This window comes from Seriola dumerili, unplaced genomic scaffold (assembly GCF_002260705.1).
Source record: "Seriola dumerili isolate Sdu_G_001 unplaced genomic scaffold, Sdu_1.0 BDQW01000155.1, whole genome shotgun sequence".
Lineage (NCBI taxonomy): Eukaryota > Metazoa > Chordata > Actinopteri > Carangiformes > Carangidae > Seriola > Seriola dumerili.
This window is the reverse complement of record NW_019174410.1, coordinates 627225-647847: the sequence shown is the minus strand read 5'-3', so window position 1 is coordinate 647847 and position 20623 is coordinate 627225. Positions and strand designations below refer to the sequence as shown.

Sequence of the window (20623 nt, the reverse complement as noted above, 5' to 3'; positions counted from 1 at the left end):
AGTACAGCTCATGTTCATTAGTTTTATTCAGAACTTAATTGTCATTGAAAAGATGTTTTCTTTTATGGTAAATGGTGCACAAACACACAGACTAGTAAAGTCCAGGCAGGAAGAGAACAGCAAGAAGCTCCTGGGTTCAGCTTCAACCCTGGTTCTTTCTTGTAGTGTTGCATGTTCTCCTTGTGTTTCCTCCAGGACTCTGATTACTAGAACAAAGACATGCACATTTAATTCACTGAGGACTCTAAGTTGTCCATAGGTCTGAATGTGTGTGTGTGTGTGAGTGTGTGTGTGTGAGTGTGTTGTTGTTGTTGTTGTTGTTGTTGTGTGATAAACCATTTTCCTGCTTTCCTCCCAGTGCATGCTGGGATACATTCCAGTACTTCAAACTTTTTTGTTTGAAGTTTGATGTGATGAAAAAAGTTACATTTCCATCCAGAATCACAAAGTTTGAATGTAGAAGTCACATAAATGTAAAACTAATAAGATTCACCTGAAATTACAGAGAAGATCTTTAAATTGTTCATATGGACATTAACTTTTATAATAACAAGCTACATTTTTAATTACAGATAATTTCTGTCATTTTACATAGATTTGTATTTAATTGAAGAAAGCAGAAAAAATACAGTATAAATAAAACAATAATTTTTCTTCACAAAAATGGGAAATAAATGTAATTCATTGTTATTGGCATAATGCTTGAAATAGAAGTTTGTTAATTCACAGATAATTTCTGTAATTTTACAAACTTTTGTACACAATTTTAAAAAACAGAAAATTACTGTAAAATTCTCAGTTATTTTCTTTAAAATTAGGAATTTTTTTACAGTGTAAGACTATAACGTGTATTGAACAAGCTAGATAGAAAGCTACTGCTACGTACATTTACCTACAGCGTCTCAATTGACTCGATTAGCTTGAGTGACGTGGGGGCAGAGCATGGATGTATTATATATCCATGGGGCAGAGACGTTAGGGCAGCTCCACTGATGGAGTGAGGCAGGTAAACTAGACCTTAAGAAATGGTACGGTCCATTTTAGGGGTGTCTGAAATCATATCACAAAATTCTTCCAGGCATGAATATTTCGCACCCTGCATGTCATCACATCAAATATTTGTTTATGGAAACTTGGTGAGTTAACTGCTGACAACCTATCCAGTCAGGAATATGGCAGCACTGGTGCGTGACAATAGTTGAAGGACCTCTTTCTATTTCTTCTGTACTGTGCCTTTCACTGCCCAGTGGCATTTTTGTTCTCAGGATTATTCATTTCATTCAGTGAAGACTTCTATTGAAGAGTTTTGCAGCAAAGAAGAAAATTCACATCCAGTTTGTACCATTGACTCTGTAGCTGTAAGCAAACCATGGCTCAGCTAGCTATAGGCTAACTAGGCAAACCCACATCTCAAAGTTTACTAAAGTTAAAGGACCAGTGTAGGATTTAGGGGCATCCATTGGCAGAAATGGAATACAATATTCATAATTATGTTTTCATTAGTGTATCATCACCTGAAACAACAAATCTCTGTGTTTATGTTAGCTTAGAATTAGCCCTTCATATCTAAAGAAGGAGTGGGCAAAGGCCTGTCTCTACCATGCCTTTGGTTGCCTGATATTCCTCCTTTTTCTTCATGCCTAAAACTAACCGAGTACTAGCCAGTCAGAGTCAGGGGCCCTAACCTAACTTAACCTAACCCTTAGGTGGGGAAAAAATAAAGAAGCAGGTCCCCTTCTATGGAGCTTGCCATGTCACACTGTCATGTTTCTACATTAACCCAGAGACAAATCAAACACTGGCTCTATTGAGCCTTTTGTGTTGTTACGTTACCTGAAGGTCCTCCACACTGGATTCAATTGGTTGCAATCTGCAACCTCACCACTAGATGCCACTAAATCCCACAGACTGGTTCTTTAAACTTGACAAAAAACAAAACAACCTTTATAATGCTAAGACTAATGTAAGACTAAGCTACTGTAACAAAGTTTTTGCTGTCAAAAGTCAAAAGTCAAGAGTTTTGATTTTATAAACTCTTAGATAGCATTTTCCATATTTGGTGAGTTTGACTTATTAAAAAAACATTTCAAAGGCTAATTGAATCCTGTGTGTACCACGTCCCTGAGAGAAGAAGTGAGCTCACTGTAAAAGACTGATGTGGGATCTTCCACAAAACATCTTCAGTGTCAGAAAGGTTCAGCAGAAGCTTTAGAGGAGATGTATGACGGGACTCTAGAGATGATATGTAGGAGAAATGATGATGTTGTTCCACTGACAGACCAGAGGAGGAACTTAGTATTAACACTCGACCCTGAAGCATCTTAGCAGAATCATAGGATAGGGTACAGGGCGTAGCTTGCAATGCCACAAGTGTTTCTGCCATCCCGGACCATTCGCATGTAGCCGCCTTCGCCCCAACTGGATCCCCAACTATAAACAAAAGGGCAAAAATTCATATTAAAACAAGAAACACTTGCACATTACATATAATAGAAAATGTAATGTTTGATCACTTATCCAGAGTCATTCTGACCTGTTTTTGATGATCCAGTAGTCTTGGCCTCCTTCAGAGCCGTAGCCAACCAGCAGCACCGCGTGACTCAGGTTGTTGGGGTTACAGTTGGGCTCATCGTATATTCCTGTAAATTAAATATGAACCTGTATTAAGTGATTTCTTAAAGTCCCTTAGGGGCAGTAGAGACTAGCTGTAAAAGAACAGTTGTTACACAGAAACATGATCTTTCTTCTCTCTTTCTTTTATCATGTTTCTGGCCACATGAACCTTCTTGCCTTTTAGCGCTGGTTTGCTCTCCACCTCTACTCATGAGTAAAATGTCCAACCTGTACAGTAAGACTGCGAACCAACACACCAAATCAACTGGTGGAGTCTGCAGAGGTGGGTGATGTCACTCTGAGCAACACCTTCTATATAGATGCATTGACCCCTTGTTAATATAAAAGTATTGGTTATAGCTGCTATAAATATTAGATAACCTTCTTTTCATCGCTGACATGATAATTGTGTGGTGGGAATATTTTTAACCTGAGCTGTAGAACAGAAAGCTTGAGTGATCTGCATCAATGGCTACTGTGATTGGACCAATGGTTGCCACGGCGTCAGCCAGAGCCTGCTCATCCCCTTTGGGTATGAACCTGTAGTCTTTGATATGAGCGGCTGCGAGTCTGCTGTCGTAGTAACAGGGCTGGGTGTCCTGTTCAGAGAAAATCAGGAGTAAGTGTTAAGAGCATGCTGGAAACGGACTGATTTAACTGCTCTGATGGGGGCGGAGCCAGCAGCCTCACCACTGATGTGTAAGGGTAGGTGCTTGTCGACTGCAGCCCGTTGTTCACCACATAGTCGTAGGCGTTGGCCATCCAGGCTCCGCTGCAGCCGTAGGTACCGTACGCCCTCGAGCAGTCCACCAAGTTCTGCTCACTCAAGGACACGAGCTGACCTGTCCTCTTGTATATTTGTCCCTCGATAGCTCCTGTAGTGCTGAAGGCCCAGCATGAGCCACAGTAACCCTGTGAAGAACAGTTAAAACAGTGACTTGAAGGTGGTCACGATTCAGCCTGAATAAAACACACTCAAGTGAATGTGGGAAGTTCTTACCTGGTCTTTCACCTCAGTGACATAACCCAGGTTCCTGTAGTCGACAAACCAGGCATCTAACTTCCTGGCATTGTCACGCAGCCTCCGGGCAGAGACGGTCCTCCCTCTCTTTACAAACTGGGTGTCTATGATGGCACCTTGCAAAACCCGGTACTCTTGTCTGGTCTATGAACAGAGAACATAACGGAGATTGTTTTGCAACGATTCACATTCTGTTGAATCCGTTAATCAACACAACGTGTCCCCACAGATTGATACCACTCTGATGTCGATACGCAGCTACAGCCAGCAGCTTAATGGAGTCCAGGTTGACTTTGACTTTCTATACATTCATTTTCATCTTTGTTAACACCTTTTAAATTGTCCTCACCCACATGATAAGGTGATGTTTTATTTTTTCTTTCAGTTTGTCTTCTCATTTGGTTAATTTGAGTGTACAGCTGGCAACAACCCCCCAAAAATACTTGAAAAATGACATAAGCACCTATAAAAATGTACAAATGTTTAGTGGTAAGCACTCAAAATATCATTACATTATAGTTCAGGGTTGTAAAAAATATTGTTTCACTACTTACACACAAATACAGCAGAAAAATATAAGAAATAAGAGTATGATAAACTCAAATTACATGTAAAGTGATTCTGTCAGGACTAATTTTTGTGCTTGTATGTTTTCAAATCACTGAAAATATTAATAATTCACATTTTTTAATGTATTATGGTCTACAGACATAAATGAGCTACAGTGATATACTATGAATAAAACATGCTCATTGTATTCCCCAGGGAATAGACAGAACCTGGAAACAGGGGAACAGCTGGTCTGGCTCTGTTCATACAGATTAAACAAAGAACATACATAATTAAATAGTGAGAAACAGTTTTTACTTTGGTTTGTGATTGTGAGCAGATGCTTTTACAAACACAGTGAGGGAAATGCCAGTCCTTACCAGGTCTCCATATTTATTCATGGCCATAGTGAACGGCCTCATCCCCATAAAAAACCCTTGATTATTGTCTTCAATCATCCGCATGTTCTCCTCCCAGATGGCCCTCCTCTCCATGTCGTCCTGCAGGACGACACCAAACAACATCAAGACAAACTCACGCACACACACACACCTGTTGTTGGTGGGGATGGAGTCAGTCTCACCATCTCTTCGTGATTGATGCCATGGCTGTTCTTCCAGATCTCCCACTTGGTCGGGACCGCCTCGTCCGAGTCTGACGCTGCACGCCACGGGCCGCACAGCAGCACCGAGAGCAGAGCTGCTCTCAGCAGGAAGCTGCTCTGCTGAGCTACAAGAGCAGGAGTATCACAGTTTGTAGATTTGTTGTGATCACACTGTTTGCAAATTGTTCATGCCATTTACAGTAAACTCAGTGGAGTAACTACTGGGACACTGTAATTGTTGTTTTCGTTGAACACTGAAATTTGGATTTCTGCTCAATGTATAATTAAATACAACTTCTCTGCTTTATTTTCAGTTTCTTCCTTTGACAACATGATGCTCTCCAGCTCTTCCTGGATTAAATGTGCTTTAAACGTTTTAAATTGTAGAGTAACGAGACAGCTCCTTCCTCCTGTAAAACAGCAGGATGTTTGCTCGAACAGTTGAAATCATTTCAGTCATTTCTTAACAGGGTTGATTCTCAATGAAAACCTGAGGCTGATGAGACCCTGCATGTTGAAATGTACAGAAAAAACGTCATTCTTATGACTGGACTCACTTAAATGTAGTTATACATAAAAAAAAATATACACCTGCCATCATATCATAAGTGAGGATTATAGGATTTTAAAGGATCCTGACACAGATTAAAGTGCTGCAGGTTAAGTTAAACTTTTAGACTTTCACTAGTTTAATTTAGAAAAGGTTCATGTTCCTTAAAGCTTCAGTGAAACTTTAACTAACCTAGAAGCCAACTTTATGTGAAACCTTGTCACAGTCTCTCAGGTTTCAGATGAAATAAAAAGCCTTGACCATCTTACCTGCATGGATGTGAGTCTGTTTTATTCCCATGGTCTGACAGCGACTCTGGACAGCGATGCAGCAACAGACACACTGTCAACCTTCCTTATAAAGCTTTGCAGTAAGTACATGCCCCTACTCTACTTTTACCGAATCCCTAAATCAACACTTGTGGCAGCACCTGAGAAGGATATTAGTCAACAAAAATAAGTTGCTTTCGCTGCTCCTCCTCTGTAATACCTCATTATCATTTAGAGAGAGCGAAAGCTGCAATTTCATAAATCCCTCAAATGCTGGTTTATAGTTGAGCACAACACCTGACATATAACTTTCCAAAACCAGGTGTGGAAGAAGTACACAGATCCTTTACTACAGTAGAAACACCAGTACAGTGATGGAAAATATTCCATTATAGCAACAACTTCTGCATCAAAATCCTACTTAGGTTAAAGTGCAGACGGATTACCAGCAGAGGAATTGTTGTAGCTCAGACTGGTTTTAACAACTTTACATGCAGTTCTTGTTCAGTGGTTCCCAACATTGGGGTCAGCCCCCACCCAAGGGTCACAAGATAAATCAGAGGGATCGAGAGATGATTGATTTTTGTTGAGTTTGTTTTTTGTCATTTATGCCTTCACTAAAGCAGGGACAGTGGGAGAGAGACAGGCTGGGGAAGAGAGAGAGGGGATGACATGCAGCAAAGGGCCTGAATGGTATGAACTCTACCAGGGCGCCCTATTGTCTTTGAATTTTTGTCACATAATGTATAATTTGACATCTAACTCTAACCCTGACCCGTTTACAGGGAAACTGCTGACAACATCAACATCCTATAAACCTGACTGTCTAACCACCTGAAACAAAGCAATGCGTTTTATTTAAAAGTTCATCCATTTTTTAGAAATGTTTTTGCATTTTCTTTAAAGCTGAAAATCTTAATCTGTGAAGTAACTAGTAACTGCAGCTGTCAGATAAATGTAGCAGTAAATTTTTAAATAAATGCACCAGAGCAGAGATATAAAGTAAGATTAAAATACTCAAGCACAAGACCCTTAAAATTATAACTAGGTACAGCACTTTGTTAAATGTGTTGACTTGGTTTAGACCAGGTGTTCTCAAAGTGGGGTCCTCGAGGGGGTCCCCAGCAAAGTTGGCGATTTATTTTCACTATATCTCCATCTTTATGAAACACTGACAGAATGTTTGGTCCTGGGTTTCAAACACGGTCTGTAATAAAACATCTAAACATAAGAATCTTATGAAAAGCGGGTCTGTGGTCTGATTTGTGTCAGTGTCGGATCCTCCATGTGAGAAACTTTGATCCATGAAGTTAAACCGTATCCATCCGCCCGGCTCCTGGCTCACAGTGGAGTCCGTGCGTGTGCGGCAGCGCCCCCCGGTGGCCGGCTGGTAACCTCCGTGCAGCAGTGACTGCGGAGGATGAGCTCAGCTGACCGTGTGCCTGTTATTATGTCCCCGGACGGCCGCCGCCAACACCCAAACACAGTGCGGCAAAACAGGCGAGTGGCGCTCAGCTCAGCGCCTCTAATGAACGAGTGCGCAGGAAGAAACATGAGTCACGACTGAGGTCTGCGCCATGTCTTTTAAGGTAAACCAGCTTTTTTCCATGCATCGTGCATCATGCAGGCGGCCGCAGGCCTGGAGGTGCAAGGAGGAGACAGATCACACCTGCTTCCTGTCAGACTGTGGACGCCTTCACTCTCAGGGTTTATTCAACGACGCGATGCATTTACCTGAGATGAAAGTGTCTGTTAACTGACTTCAGTGCAGTCTCACAGTCTAGCTCTGTGTGTGTGTGTGTGTGTGTGTGTGCGTGCGTGCGCGCGCGCGCGCGTGTGTGAGTATAATATGGTATCATATGGCCTGTAGTTCAAACATAAACCTGTGACTGTGCACGTGTGTATTTGTGATCGATGCAACAGCAACTTAATTCAGATCTCCTCAGCTTATTCAGTGTGTGTGTGTGTGTGTGTGTGTCGGGGGGGGGGGTAATATGGTGTCATGTAGTCCTACTTGAATTTCAAACATTTACCTGTGACTGTGCATTTGTGTTTGATGTAACAGCAACTTTATTCAAATCTTTTCTGAGTGTGTGAGTGTGTGTGTGTGTGTGTGTGTGTGTGTTTGGTCAGCTGACACACCTGATTAATGACTTACCTGTCATTCAGTACCAGACACTTTAAACCCTCTGCACTCTCTACTGTTGTCACTGTCAGTGTGTGTAATACTGTAATGGTGGTTTAAGGTCAGCGGTTGTTGTGTGTATTTACTCCCCAGAAGGAAACACCCCTGGCTAATGCCGTGTTTTGGGCGGCGAGGAAGGGGAACTTGGCTCTTCTTCAGCTGCTGCTCAACAGCGGCCGCGTGGACGCAGACTGCAGAGACAGTGTATGAACACTGCATGTCCTGGCTGCTCAGCTGCACGCTTTAACCATAACCCAGCTGTGGTAGGGAGACAGAGGTGTAGTGCATGTGTGTGTGTGTGTGTGTGTGTGTGTGTGTGTGCATCACAGTTTCACATCCATATTATGTTTTCTGTGCCATCATGATAAAGAGTGAGGGTGGAAAATCTGCATAATCTAGTAGTTTCATTGCCACATTTAAAGCAGTTTCCAGGAAGTCGTCCTGATAAATTAAACATATTATTGACACGTTTCTTTTCAGTACGGGACGACAGCGCTGATGGTGGCGTCGTACAGCGGCCATTATGACTGTGTCAAAGAACTCATCATGCAAGGGGCTGACATCAACTATCAGAGAGAGGTATGATGGGAAAATAAATGGCCACCACAAAGAAACAATGAAACCAATGTCACCGAAGTTGCCAGATAGAAAGTTGAAGGTCCCAGGAAGTCACTGCTCCCATTCAAGATATAGTCAAGCACATAACCCCTTTTCCAGTCTGTGTGCTAAGCTAAGCTAAGCTAAGCTAAGCTAAGCTAAGCTATCAGAGACTCGAGGGCTCCTGGACAACAAATAGTAATCGTCTGACACGTGAGCAAAATGATTTTTACACTTTGTGCTGAGTAAACAAAGTTTCCTGTATTTGCGCTAAGCTAAGCTAACTGGCTGTGAGTGGAATCCAGAGGCAAATGAAGCAAATGTTTGGGGGACCCCCAATGGCAAAGGGGTCCATGATGGCCCCTCATACTGGCACATTTTGCAATGACAACTCTAAACCCCTTTAAACCTAAACATGAAGACACTATACAGTCTCTGCTGTTGCCCCAAAGCCCCTCGAAGGGGGGCACCTGACAATGTGTGCTGTAGGATTGTCTGTGTGTGAGGCATTCAGGGAACAGCTGTAAATTGTTGCGTCTGGCAATAGTCTGCATGTGGGGGTGGAGGGTGGGGGGTTCTTTGATGGGCTTCTTTGCCACCAGTGGTATCAGTTTATTGAAGTATTAAAGTCAAACTGTTGCTTTAAATGAAGCGTCTGAAATGTTCGTTTCATGTTTGAAAAGTAGTTTGTAAGAAAACACCTGGTTGAGAACAAGAAAAGATTTGCAAAGATTCTTTCACATTGTCAGCAGAGTGAGATCAAAGAGTCCTGAACTTCATTTTAAAGCTTTTTTTTCTGTTGTGGTTCAAATTTCAAATCCATTTAAAGATGAAACGTTGTTTTCAACATTGTCGTAATGACATCAGCAACTTTTTCTATTCTCCTCTCCAGACTGGTTCCACTGCCCTGTTCTTCGCCTCGCAGCAGGGACACCATGACGTCGTGAAGCTGCTCTTTGAATTCGGTGCCTCCACTGAATTCCAGACAAAGGTATGCTGCAGTGCAGGTCACCGTCCTCGTCACACTGGGTGTGATTGAGAATGCTGCGATTACCTCAGACGGTGGTTCAGAGTGTTTCATGTGGAGATAAATGAAGCGCAGGGTGTTGCTCAGGCTGCAGCGCTCGCTGCTGACTCTCAGCTTTAGTTTAGATTCTGCTGATGGAGACACTTGTTGTTGTTTTCCTCATGTTTCTGTGGCAGGACGGAGGCACAGCTCTCACCGTCGCCTCCCAGTATGGACACTCCAAGGTGGTGGACACCCTGCTGAAGAATGGAGCCAATGTTCATGACCAGCTGAATGTGAGTCTTCAGCTCCCCCCCCCCCACGTGGCCCTGTGCTCAGCCTCTGTGTCTGATGGTTAGTTTCACACAATGTCCCGGCAGCTGGAATCCAGCCTCTCAGGTTTCTGCAGACAGCTGAGTCAGACACGACTGACATTTGGCAGGATCAGTGTTTCACCTGAGGCTGTGGAAAACAACCGACAACAACAAGTATAACTGTACATGAAGTAGTAGTCATGTAGTAATTTGTTATAAATACACTTCAGCTTTTCAGACAGGTACAAGCCAAGTGCAGGAGACAAGTAGGAGTATGAGTATCACCCTGTGTACGAGATGGTTCTCTTTATGTTTCAGGATGGTGCCACCTCTCTGTTCCTCGCCGCTCAGGAGGGTCATGTGACTGTGATCCGTCAGCTGCTTTCATCTGGGGCCAAGGTTAACCAAGCGAGGGAGGTAACGTCCCGGCACAGTTGAAAGGACACAGTCCCACAGTGTCTTCTTTCACATCTCCTGCCTGCATCCACCCTCATATTCTCATTTTTATGTCCTTTTGTCAGATTTTTTTTTTTCTGGAACCCACCCGCCACTGCGCCCAAGGCCCCAACGCCCCACCGCCCCCAACCGCCCCCGCATCCCACGTAATTCTCCAGGACGGCACTGCCCCCCTGTGGATGGCAGCTCAGATGGGTCACAGTGAGGTGGTGAAGGTGCTGCTCTTGCGTGGTGCAGATCGGGATGCTGACAGACAAGTACGCAGTTCATTTATGAAATTACACATTCTTGTCATTTACTCACTTCGTCCCAAACACGACCAAACAGACTGAAGACATCATGTGAAAGAACTGACAGTAGTTGTGGTTATAGCTGGTCAGTGTGTTACCTGCAGATTCAGATCAGCACTCTCTCAGTTTGGAGAAGCAGCAGCAGAAGCACAAAAACAGTGTCAGTTGAACTGCAAACTTTATTGACAATATTCCCTCCACTTTATCAAACAGCCCTTTCCTTTGGAACTACATTTTCTCAATCGTTGAACGACCGTATTACTACACACAATCCCACTTCAAGTAACACCAACTATTCCTTTAAGGTGCATTTATTTATTTGGTCTCAACCCTGTCTCACAGTCTTAATCTCTGGCAATTAAAACAAAGAATCATGTGACTACTTGTATGTTGAAGGAATCACTGACCCTGAAGAACCTCAGAAGAACACAACTCAGAACATATAGAACATATGTCTAGTCGTTTTAATGTGGAAAAGTTACAGATTATAACTTTAATGTTGCCTTTAAAGCTGGATGAGAAATGTAGATGTGTTTGACCATCTACCGTTGACAACTGAGGAAACTTAATAGCTGAATAAAGACCATGGGAAAAGCTATATAGGAAGCCAGTAAGTGGAACTTGAGTGGAGATTATTTAAGAATAATTGCAATGTTTCTGTGTCTTGAGGATGGATCCACGGCGTTATTCAAAGCGGCTTTAAAGGGACACAACAGCGTCATCGAGGAGCTCCTCAAGTTTTCTCCTTCACTCGGCCTTCTCAAGGTAGAGCACACTGTCACAGACATCCACCTTTTCTAAGGAACTTTTGGACTTTCTGGGTGAATAACCGTATTTACTTTGATTGATTTCCCTCTCGTGTCTGCACACTAAATATAAACCTACCATTAGCAGCTGGTTAGCTTAGCTTAGCTTAGTGGAAAGACCAGGAAACAGCTAGCTTAGCTTTGGATGAAGGTAACGAAATCCGTCCAGTTCCTCTGAAGTTTACCAACATTGCATCTCATCAGCTCAACCTGCACAATGGGATAGAGCCAGGCTAGTTGCTTTTACCTATTTCCAGCTTTTGTGCTAAGCTAAGCTAAGCTAACAGTCTGCTGGTGGTAGCTTCATATTTAGTGTATAGAGATGAGTGGTATCAAACTTCTAGTAACCGTCTCGTATTTTCTACAAACTGCTCATTTAATATTTACTAGGGCTTCACAATTATTCGAAACATTATTTTTATAAAGGTAAAATGTGTCACAACAGACCATAAATGAAGCGTTGTGGTGCTATAGAGACGCCTCAGCCTTCAGATCATACTCTCCAGACGTATAGGAACATGTTTGTTTGGTACAAGAACAACAACAATCTCATCATCATCATTTTTATATTTATTTTTCAGTGAAAATGACCATTCCAACTGAAATCGTGACTCATATCACAATCACAACATCTTCAGTGCAGGATAAAGAGCAGATTTATATTTAGCATTGAGTGGAGAATACACCACCTCTCCATAAGCACTGTGAATACATATGCTTATTGTCTCCAGAACGGCTCCACTGCCCTCCATGCTGCTGTTATGGGCGGAGATCAGCGAACTGTTCAGCTGCTGCTCGGGGCCAACGCAGACCCCGCCCTCCCCAACAAGGTGAGACGTATTTTAGATCTGACGGGTCATAAACAAACAAGAAAAGAAGAAACTTCAGCTCATTTGATTTTTCTTGTGTGTGTTTTGCAGAGTAATGAACTCCCTGCAGATCTTACAAAGAGCGATCGCATCCTCAAAGTTTTACATCTAAAACTCTTGAATGGAGACAGCTGATGACAACCCCGGACCCCCGTCCTCCTGCCTGCCTGAACCGCACTGATGTGAGGGGAAAATAAAGCAACAACACACTGTCGAATCTACTCAACCACATGTACTGTACATGGTGCTTGCTTCTGATTGCTGTCATATGTTGAATAAACCTGGACTAAATACTCAGCAACACAATGTGCGACCAAACTGCATCTGTCCTCCACCTGCATCGTCTCCTTTAAGCTGGTGTTCCACAGTATATGCATTTATTTTTCTTCACCCCCCCGGTGTTGTAAGATTTCTAGATATTTTGCACACTATTTATTTGCCTTTTTAATAAATGTAATAAAGTGTAAATTTGTTAATTAACGCAGGAGTGGCAGCGTGCATTTATTTGATGGATGAGGATTGTTTTATTTTGAAAGGTCACAGAAGAATATTATCTAAAATATGCAAATACAACAGAAAAACAATGATATATATTATAAAAACACTATTATTTAGTTCCCACAAATACTCACTAGAGATCAGTATTGTTAAATGTACACCTGTAGGCTATAACTCAGGTGTAACTCACCTGTAGCTTGGTTGAATTTATTTCCGGTTCTTTCTTTAAAGTAAAAGAATTAATTCTAAACATTTACATCCACGTAGTTCCACCTGAATTATTTCACTTGTTTTAAAAGGCTTCACTTTAGTTTGAGTGAAAATACAGAAGAAGAAGACAATAACACTGTCACGTGACCACCGCGGAAGTGACAGTCAACTTTTTCCTGAAGCGGAAGAGAAACAAACGTTTAGGATGTTTTTCGACTGACGTTCTCACAAAATGAAATATAAATAACAAGTGACAGGAAAACGACGGGAGACAGTTTGTTTAAATAGTTTTATTTTGAGCTGCAGACTGAAGTTGGACCGACGTTGGACCGACGTTACCAGAGCTGATGGCCGGAGGTAACTTACAGGTGAGTGACAGACTTTGACAAAGCTGCTGTTACATAAGATCCGATTTTAATCATTTTAAATCAAACTAAAAACTACGTACTTAAACCTCTTTATAGGGGTTTCGATTAATAGCTAATGGTTTTATTAACGATTATTGAATCGCGCTTTATGGATCAGTTAATCGACTAATAATAAGAACAGTATTTGGGGTTGCCAGGTTGTGAAAAATCTCTTTTGTTGTTGTTTAACCTTTTTAAAGTGGTGGAAAGTAACTGAGGACATTTACTCAATTCCTGTAGCGCAGTAAAAGTTTGATGTACATGAGTATTTGTTCAGACCGAACTTCAGCAGCTAAAATTATCTGTCAGCTTTAGTTCCTGGTTTCCGGTCCGCACAGAAATTTAATGACGAAATGTATATCACATGTATGTCCTTATATCTAAAGGGATGTTGCCATATGTGTCACCTATGAGGGGGTATATTATTATCATATATATACATATCCTGTAGATATAAGAAGATGTACATTTATAACATGAAATATGATGATTCTATATGCTGATATATCTTTTTCTTTTTAATTTCATATTCGTTTTAAACATGTTTATCTTCTCATTCAGACTTTTTGAACTTTGTGATGGATGTATATTTACATAACACGTGTTTACAAAGTAAGCCTAGATACATAAACATACATATTTGTATTCATTTGTGTATGGGAGGTTTATGGTTTATATTAAAAAAAACATAACACAACATAACAACATGCGCTGTTGAAAATCAAACCAGTGAACCTCTTAGAAACCTCCTAGAAAAAAACAGGGTGTATTTGAGGCGCCTTTGTCATATTTGAGATGTCTGAGCAGCTCCACCAAACACTGATTTACCTCTCTAAACTCCTCAGGTGGGTTCACTGAAGTAACTGTTCAAATCCTCAAACGTGTCCAATAGTTCACAAAAACGGCGGTTAGAGAAAAGTCCAGAATACTTCACAATATAATATGATCATCTCACGACCCCTCACATCTTTCTGGTGACCTTTTGGAAGAGGCCTGACCCTTAGTTTGGGAACCATCGGACTAAAGCACCGACCTGTACATAACATTCATGTCATGATTGTTAATAATGATGCATATAACAACCATAAAACCATTGATAATGTAATATATGATTTGATTTGATATAGTAATAAATATTTTTCTGCAGAATACTTTTACTTTTGATACTTTAATGATACTTTTATAAGCAGGACTTTTACTTATGATGGATAACTTATACTGTTGTACATATTTTACTTCAGTAAATGAGCTGAGTACTTCTCCTACCACTAAGGCACCTTTTATAAACGCTTTACAAGTTGTACTAATCGTTTTCATCATTAGTCAGTATTATTTAATGGATTACCAACATGTGTAAATAATTCATTAACCATTAATAACAGTGTTTATTACCTCTTCTTAGGAAGTTGTACCCTGAATTCTTCTCCTCCGTCTTGTCTGTTGTTCACAGAAAGCGATAGATCTGGCCAACAAAGCTGCAGAGGAGGACAAAGCCAAGAACTACGAGGAGGCCCTCAGATGTTATCAGCATGCAATACAGTACTTCCTTCACGTTGTCAAGTGTGAGGAACCTGACTTATGACTTATGACTACCAGTGTTTGATTTTTACAGCATTTGTGTGATTTTCTGTTTTTACACTTCACTACCTCCATGATCTAAGTCTCTTAGGGTCGTACTTTCATGGCGGAGCAACGACCAGCCTGAGTTTTGTTCATTTCTCAACCTTGAAATTTACTTTATTTCTGTGGCGAGCGCAGGGCGGGTGCAGAGTGAGATAGAGTTTGCAGAACCACATCTGTTTCCTGCTCTCACTCTGGTGATTTTTATCATTAAAAGAAAACGATAGATGCAGCAAACGTGCAGCAATAATGCAAAAATGATTCTTAAAATGTAAAGAAACCATCATGTAATCACTCCGCAGCCAGTAGTGGCATAAATCAGTCTGCATTCGTCTATAAATGAGTCATTATTGCAGTTGCTTTACACTGTTTGAAAAGCTTCTGCAGCAGGAAACACCCCATGCATCTCCATCTTTATTTTACTTTATTTAAGTAACATGTCATGTTTTATTCTTGAACGCTGTTGTGAGCAGTTCTGAAGCTGTTGCTCTTTGCACTGCTGCAGGTTCAGGAGCAGAAGTCCACACAGTGACACATTAAAGTTAATTGCTGTGTTGTCGCTGCAGATGAGGCCCAGGGCGAGAGAGCGAAGCAGAGCATCAGGGATAAGTGCACCGACTACCTGGACAGAGCCGAGCAGCTGAAGGAATACCTGAGGAAGAAGGAGAAGAGTCCTCCAGCCAAACCCGTCAAAGAGTCCCAGTCTGAGGACAAAGGGTGAGACTGATCAGTAAGAACGTGTGATGAGTCCCAGGTTTTGTTCTGTTGTGACTCTCTTCAGCACTTGTTTAAATCCAGGCTCATGAGGAGCCAGTAAAACTTTAACATTTTGAAAGTTGCATTGTTTACGTCCATGCTAACTATCTTGCAGTCTTCTTCTCTGACTTTGTTGGCGCTTTGTGAAATGTGTGTCACATGCACAAGAAGGAACGAACAAGATGTGGTTCCACTGATAGCTGCACTGCTCTGTGGCACCTTTAAACCCACAAACATCAGTCATTTGATTCATTTATTTAACCTGAATTAGACTTCAGATTTGTTGAAGTTTGTTTCAGTAAATTGTTTAACCAGAAGTATTTTGAACACTGCCTCCATTTTCCCTATAATTAATACTTTGATGAAGGTATTCGCACATCCACCTGTCTCCGGTGCAGGTGTGTTGGAAAGTGTCACTTCAGTCTTGAAAAGAAAAGTATCTCGCACACTGCTCTCGCTCAGCATCACAACTTATTGATCATCCAAACGTTTCGGTCTCTCGACCTTCGTCAGAGATGTTTTAAACAGTTATTACAACCATTAATACTTAAATAGCTCCACCCACCTCATGTCAGGGTGGGTGACAGTTCATCCCTGGTGGGAGTGTCTATCAGTCATTGACAGTGATTTATGATTGGTTATACATGCATCATGTACTGTTTACACTGTATGTATATACAAGGAAGAGAAATATATGTATATATATAAATAAATATACAAAAAACTATATATATAAACCTGGGGCACACAAGATGGGTAAGGTGGAAATGCAAAGTGTGAATAAACATGATGTGATCTGTTTTTATTTAACGCCAGGAGTGAAAGTGATGAAGGCGAGGACAAAGAGAAGAAGAAGTTCCAAAACCAACTCTCAGGTGAATGACGCAGTGTTTTATTAATATGAAGAGAGATGCAGCAGGTGAACAAGGCGTCACAGTTAGACGCTCTAACTTCAGAGTCATTTTCAGTCTTTAAAGTGTTTGTCACGCCCCTCCCTCACAGGTGCCATTGTCATGGAAAAGCCAAACATCAAGTGGGACGATGTCGCTGGACTTGAAGGAGCCAAAGAGGCGTTAAAGGAAGCCGTCATCCTGCCGATCAAATTCCCTCACCTGTTCACAGGTGTGTGAACCTGCAGCTGTTAAGCTCCTGATGTGTGTTGATGTGAACAGGATTTAATGATACAACAACTGCTTGTGTAGGAAAGCGGACTCCTTGGCGGGGGATCCTTCTCTTCGGCCCCCCAGGAACAGGGAAGTCCTACCTGGCCAAGGCGGTGGCCACTGAAGCCAACAACTCCACCTTCTTCTCCATCTCCTCCTCCGATCTCGTGTCCAAGTGGTTGGGGGAGAGTGAAAAGTGAGGTGCTCTCCTACACCATGATGACGTGATGGAAATATGAAACACCTCTCACTTCTCCTCCTCTGTCTCTCTCCAGGTTGGTGAAGAACCTGTTCTGTCTGGCTCGAGAACACAAGCCATCGATCATCTTCATCGACGAGATCGACTCCCTCTGCGGCTCCAGGAGCGAGAACGAGAGCGAGGCGGCGCGCAGGATCAAGACGGAGTTCCTGGTTCAGATGCAGGGTGAGCGAGAAGAGACACCCGACCGTCTGAGCTCAGATCAGAGAGGCTGGACTCTGTTTATAAGTGTTCATATGTCATCCTCCTCTCAGGTGTTGGAAATGATAATGAGGGAATCCTGGTGCTGGGAGCCACAAATATACCGTGGACATTGGACTCCGCCATCAGGAGGAGGTTAGTTTGACTTATATAGAAATGATCCCTACCTACTCACCTGTCAGGTGTGGGTCCAGAACTGTGTTAGTCCAGATTTGAAATATGAGCTGATTGAATCTTTTGTCTGTGTCTTAGGTTTGAAAAGCGGATCTACATCCCTCTGCCTGAGGAGCACGCACGCTCCTTCATGTTCAAGCTGCACCTGGGCTCCACCCCCAACGACCTGACGGAGGCAGACTTCACCACTCTGGGCAAGAAGACAGACGGTTACTCTGGGGCTGACATCAGCATCATCGTCAGGGACGCCCTCATGCAGCCGGTCAGGAGGGTTCAGTCAGCCACTCACTTCAAGAAGGTAAGAACACCTGGGCTTGTTCTCCTACCTGTCCTCGAACCCTGCGGGAATCCAGCTGGAACATGTGGCTCCAAAATAAATCGGATTGTTTTAAGTTGGTGCCACTTTCATTCGACCGTCCAGCTTTTAGTTTTACAGCCTGTAACGTCACAGTTTTGGTTCAGTCTCAGCTTCTCTTGTTTTACAGCTTGTTTCTGCTGCTGCTGCCAAAAAATGAGACTGCAGGTTCACCTATGAATATTTGTACCTGTCAATAATACTGTACTTTAATATAAACCATACACTGAATGTGGACTCTAATATAAGTGGAACTGCATGAACACTGGGAGATATTAAACACACATCATTTGAAAAATATGAATTTTAAAAGTATTTTCGTGCTGAACTCGTCTGTCTGACTCACCCAGTTAACAGTGTGTTTACTGTAAGTGTTCTGTGTTTCTGCTTCCACACACACACACACACACACACACACACACACACACACACATACACACACGTTTAGGTTCGGGGTTCAACTTGGAACAATCCGGGCGTTGTGGTGGAAGACCTCCTGACTCCATGCTCGCCTGGAGATCCCAACGCCGTAGCGATGACGTGGATGGAGGTTCCCGGGGACAAACTTCTGGAGCCAGTCGTGTCCATGGTGAGAAAAGACTCGTTTTAATTCGTCGTATGTGGATGAGTGTTATTAATGAGCGCAGTGATCAGGACGTCTTCCTCCCGACAGGCTGACATGCAGAGGTCGCTGACGAGCACCAAGCCCACGGTGAACGAGCAGGACCTGGACAAGCTGAAGAAGTTTACTGAAGATTTTGGTCAAGAAGGCTAAAACTGTTCATCCTCTACTCATGAGTACGACTGCAAATAACAATCATTTGCTCTGTCAGTTATGCTTTTGATTGATCGATTCATCTTTTGGTCTGTAACAGGAGCCCAAAGTTTCTTAGTCCGGTCGTCAGAAAAGCCCAAAGAAGTCGTGACAGTAAGACGTGGAAAAAACAGAAAAAGCAAGTGGATGTTAAACTGAAACGATTAATCACTGATCAAAATCTTAATTGATCACTTTTTTGTCAGTCTACTAATCAATTAATCAACTGTTTCAGCTCTATTTACGGCTTATATATCAATCCACTTAGGCTCGTGTTTACATCCAAACATTTGTAAGGTTTCATATTTCTTTTATTTACTTGTTGATTCTGTTTTATCGAACCAAAGTTACGATCTTTATTTTTTTGAAGAAAAATTTCTGTCTCTAAATGTAGTTGAACATGAAGTCAGTGGGTAAATGCACCTTTCCAACACTACATACCTCTTCTTAAAGTGATATGAGGGGGAAGAGTTTGTTTCAGGGTTTAGATTTTAGCCAATGGGAAGTCGTACTTTAACATTTTGAAAGCCTGCTCTCTTTAAAACTTGTACGTAACATTTTACTGGTTATTTTTACCCTGAAATTTTTTGGCATATTCATATTTAGGTGGGAGGTTTTTTAAAAAGCTGCATCAATGAACAAACTATGTGCTGCACACAAAACTGTCATTACCAGCGGTAAAGAGGGATTTCTGGGTCTCCATGGTTACTGAACTTTACAGGACACATAACGTAGTATTGTACATTATTGCTTCTAAAAGCATTTCTAAATTTTGATCCATGTGCCTGAACATTGACCCACAGCGTCTCTGCACATATTTCCTAAACTTTCAGACGTCGTGTTCTGAATTATTTATAGATCCTAGATTTATAGATCGAGCTCAAACTGCGTTGCCTTTATTTAAGAGAATATTTGGGGTTTACTGGGGTTACATGAATAAAACTTAAGGTGGTCGTTTGCACTTTTGTTGTATCCTACATGACGTGTTCTGTGAACTCAAGTCTCAGGGTTAAATAAAGGAAACAAGGAAACAGGAGTCATCGTTACCTTTGTGAATATACAGTATTTAATAGTTAAAATACATCTCTTAGTTAAGTGTCATACATTTTTATTTTAAATGCAGGTAAATCATAATTACCAGCCACAACAGCAGGAATATTGTTTTCACCGTGTGTGTGTGTGTGTGTGTGTGTGTGTGTGTGTTACTGTAACGACCCACTAAGGAGGCAGGTTTAGTCCTTTGGCAGGTGTTTATGTCTGTGGACAGACCTTGTCGCCACGTCAGCATCACAGCTGAGCTGGACAGAGGCAGAAAACTTTACAGGTGTGTAGTTGAGATCGAGATGAAATGCCGAGTTTGAAGATGTGTGTGGTCCGACCGTGAGTCTGACCAATAATGTAGTAATGTGTCAGAACGTCAACATGTTGCTGGGCGTCGCGGCTGGTTGATCCCATCACATGATGGTCTCTGGTTTAATTAGTACATTTGATAAGAGAAATTAAACAAGTTTCACATCGATTTACGACCTGTAGAAAAATGACATCAGAGCTAAGCTGCTTGCACAAGATGATCATTTGCAAAACTGAAATAATTTTGAGTCTGAAGAGTCTCAGACTTCCCTTCAGTTAGCGTTGTCAACGAAGATGTGCAGTATCTTAAAACAGACCAACATGTTTTCCATTTAGCAGAAGTTGCTATTTTAAAGTGATTAAATAAACTCATGATTAACGTGAGTCATGGAGATAGAATATCAAATCATTTGGAGTGAAAGTTCAGTCATGGCCAAGTGAAATGCAGCGAAATCTCAGGAGGTCTGTGTGTCGTCGGATAATCCATAATTCATTTGCAATTTAAAAAGGAAAAAAACCTGTTGTTTTAAAACCAAAACAGAAAAAGGTTTGAGGCAATTCCTTTTATCATTATCAAATGAATTCGGTTTTAAACCATTAAACCATTCTCCTGATTTTATTTTTTAATTCAATTTCATTTTTAAACAAAAAACAAAATCACTTGGTCTATTCGTTTTTTGTTTCCAA

At 41.7% G+C, this 20623-nt stretch overlaps 3 protein-coding genes across 3 annotated transcripts; 2 read left to right on the top strand and 1 right to left on the bottom strand.

Moving 5' to 3' along the window:
• Positions 1 to 2330: 2330 nt before the first annotated feature.
• On the bottom strand, positions 2331 to 5637 carry LOC111226333 (cathepsin L1-like). The gene is made up of 8 exons (XM_022751416.1): positions 5607 to 5637; positions 4767 to 4912; positions 4564 to 4683; positions 3614 to 3778; positions 3304 to 3525; positions 3044 to 3212; positions 2534 to 2639; positions 2331 to 2430 (listed from the first exon to the last, which is right to left on the bottom strand). The coding sequence occupies exons 1-8, from the start codon at positions 5635 to 5637 to the stop codon at positions 2331 to 2333; spliced, it is 1059 nt and encodes a 352-aa protein (XP_022607137.1).
• A 1400-nt stretch (positions 5638 to 7037) lies between these two features.
• On the top strand, positions 7038 to 12553 carry ankrd29 (ankyrin repeat domain 29). The gene is made up of 10 exons (XM_022751390.1): positions 7038 to 7195; positions 7885 to 7995; positions 8272 to 8370; positions 9281 to 9379; positions 9592 to 9690; positions 10027 to 10125; positions 10323 to 10421; positions 11124 to 11219; positions 11992 to 12090; positions 12181 to 12553. The coding sequence occupies exons 1-10, from the start codon at positions 7184 to 7186 to the stop codon at positions 12262 to 12264; spliced, it is 897 nt and encodes a 298-aa protein (XP_022607111.1). The 5' UTR covers positions 7038 to 7183; the 3' UTR covers positions 12265 to 12553.
• Positions 12554 to 13013: 460 nt separating this feature from the next.
• On the top strand, positions 13014 to 20610 carry LOC111226315 (vacuolar protein sorting-associated protein 4B-like). Its single transcript, XM_022751388.1, has 11 exons — positions 13014 to 13205; positions 14695 to 14806; positions 15431 to 15581; positions 16437 to 16495; positions 16623 to 16742; positions 16823 to 16979; positions 17059 to 17207; positions 17297 to 17378; positions 17496 to 17715; positions 18221 to 18361; positions 18446 to 20610. The coding sequence occupies exons 1-11, from the start codon at positions 13185 to 13187 to the stop codon at positions 18545 to 18547; spliced, it is 1314 nt and encodes a 437-aa protein (XP_022607109.1). The 5' UTR covers positions 13014 to 13184; the 3' UTR covers positions 18548 to 20610.
• The last annotated feature ends 13 nt before the right edge of the window (positions 20611 to 20623 follow it).

Excerpts from the sequence above, each read along its gene's own strand:
- LOC111226333 (XM_022751416.1), bottom strand. The coding sequence starts at position 5,637 with ATGGGAATAAAACAGACTCACATCCATGCAG. Across the intron at positions 2,640-3,043 it reads CTTTCTGTTCTACAGCTCAG|GAATATACGATGAGCCCAAC; the intron begins GTTAAAAATATT and ends TTTAATTTACAG. Across the intron at positions 2,431-2,533 it reads TACTGGATCATCAAAAACAG|TTGGGGATCCAGTTGGGGCG; the intron begins GTCAGAATGACT and ends TTTTGTTTATAG.
- ankrd29 (XM_022751390.1), top strand. Across the intron at positions 9,380-9,591 it reads CCACTGAATTCCAGACAAAG|GACGGAGGCACAGCTCTCAC; the intron begins GTATGCTGCAGT and ends TTTCTGTGGCAG. Across the intron at positions 11,220-11,991 it reads CTTCACTCGGCCTTCTCAAG|AACGGCTCCACTGCCCTCCA; the intron begins GTAGAGCACACT and ends TATTGTCTCCAG.
- LOC111226315 (XM_022751388.1), top strand. The coding sequence starts at position 13,185 with ATGGCCGGAGGTAACTTACAG. Across the intron at positions 16,496-16,622 it reads GTTCCAAAACCAACTCTCAG|GTGCCATTGTCATGGAAAAG; the intron begins GTGAATGACGCA and ends CCTCCCTCACAG. Across the intron at positions 16,980-17,058 it reads TGGTTGGGGGAGAGTGAAAA|GTTGGTGAAGAACCTGTTCT; the intron begins GTGAGGTGCTCT and ends GTCTCTCTCCAG.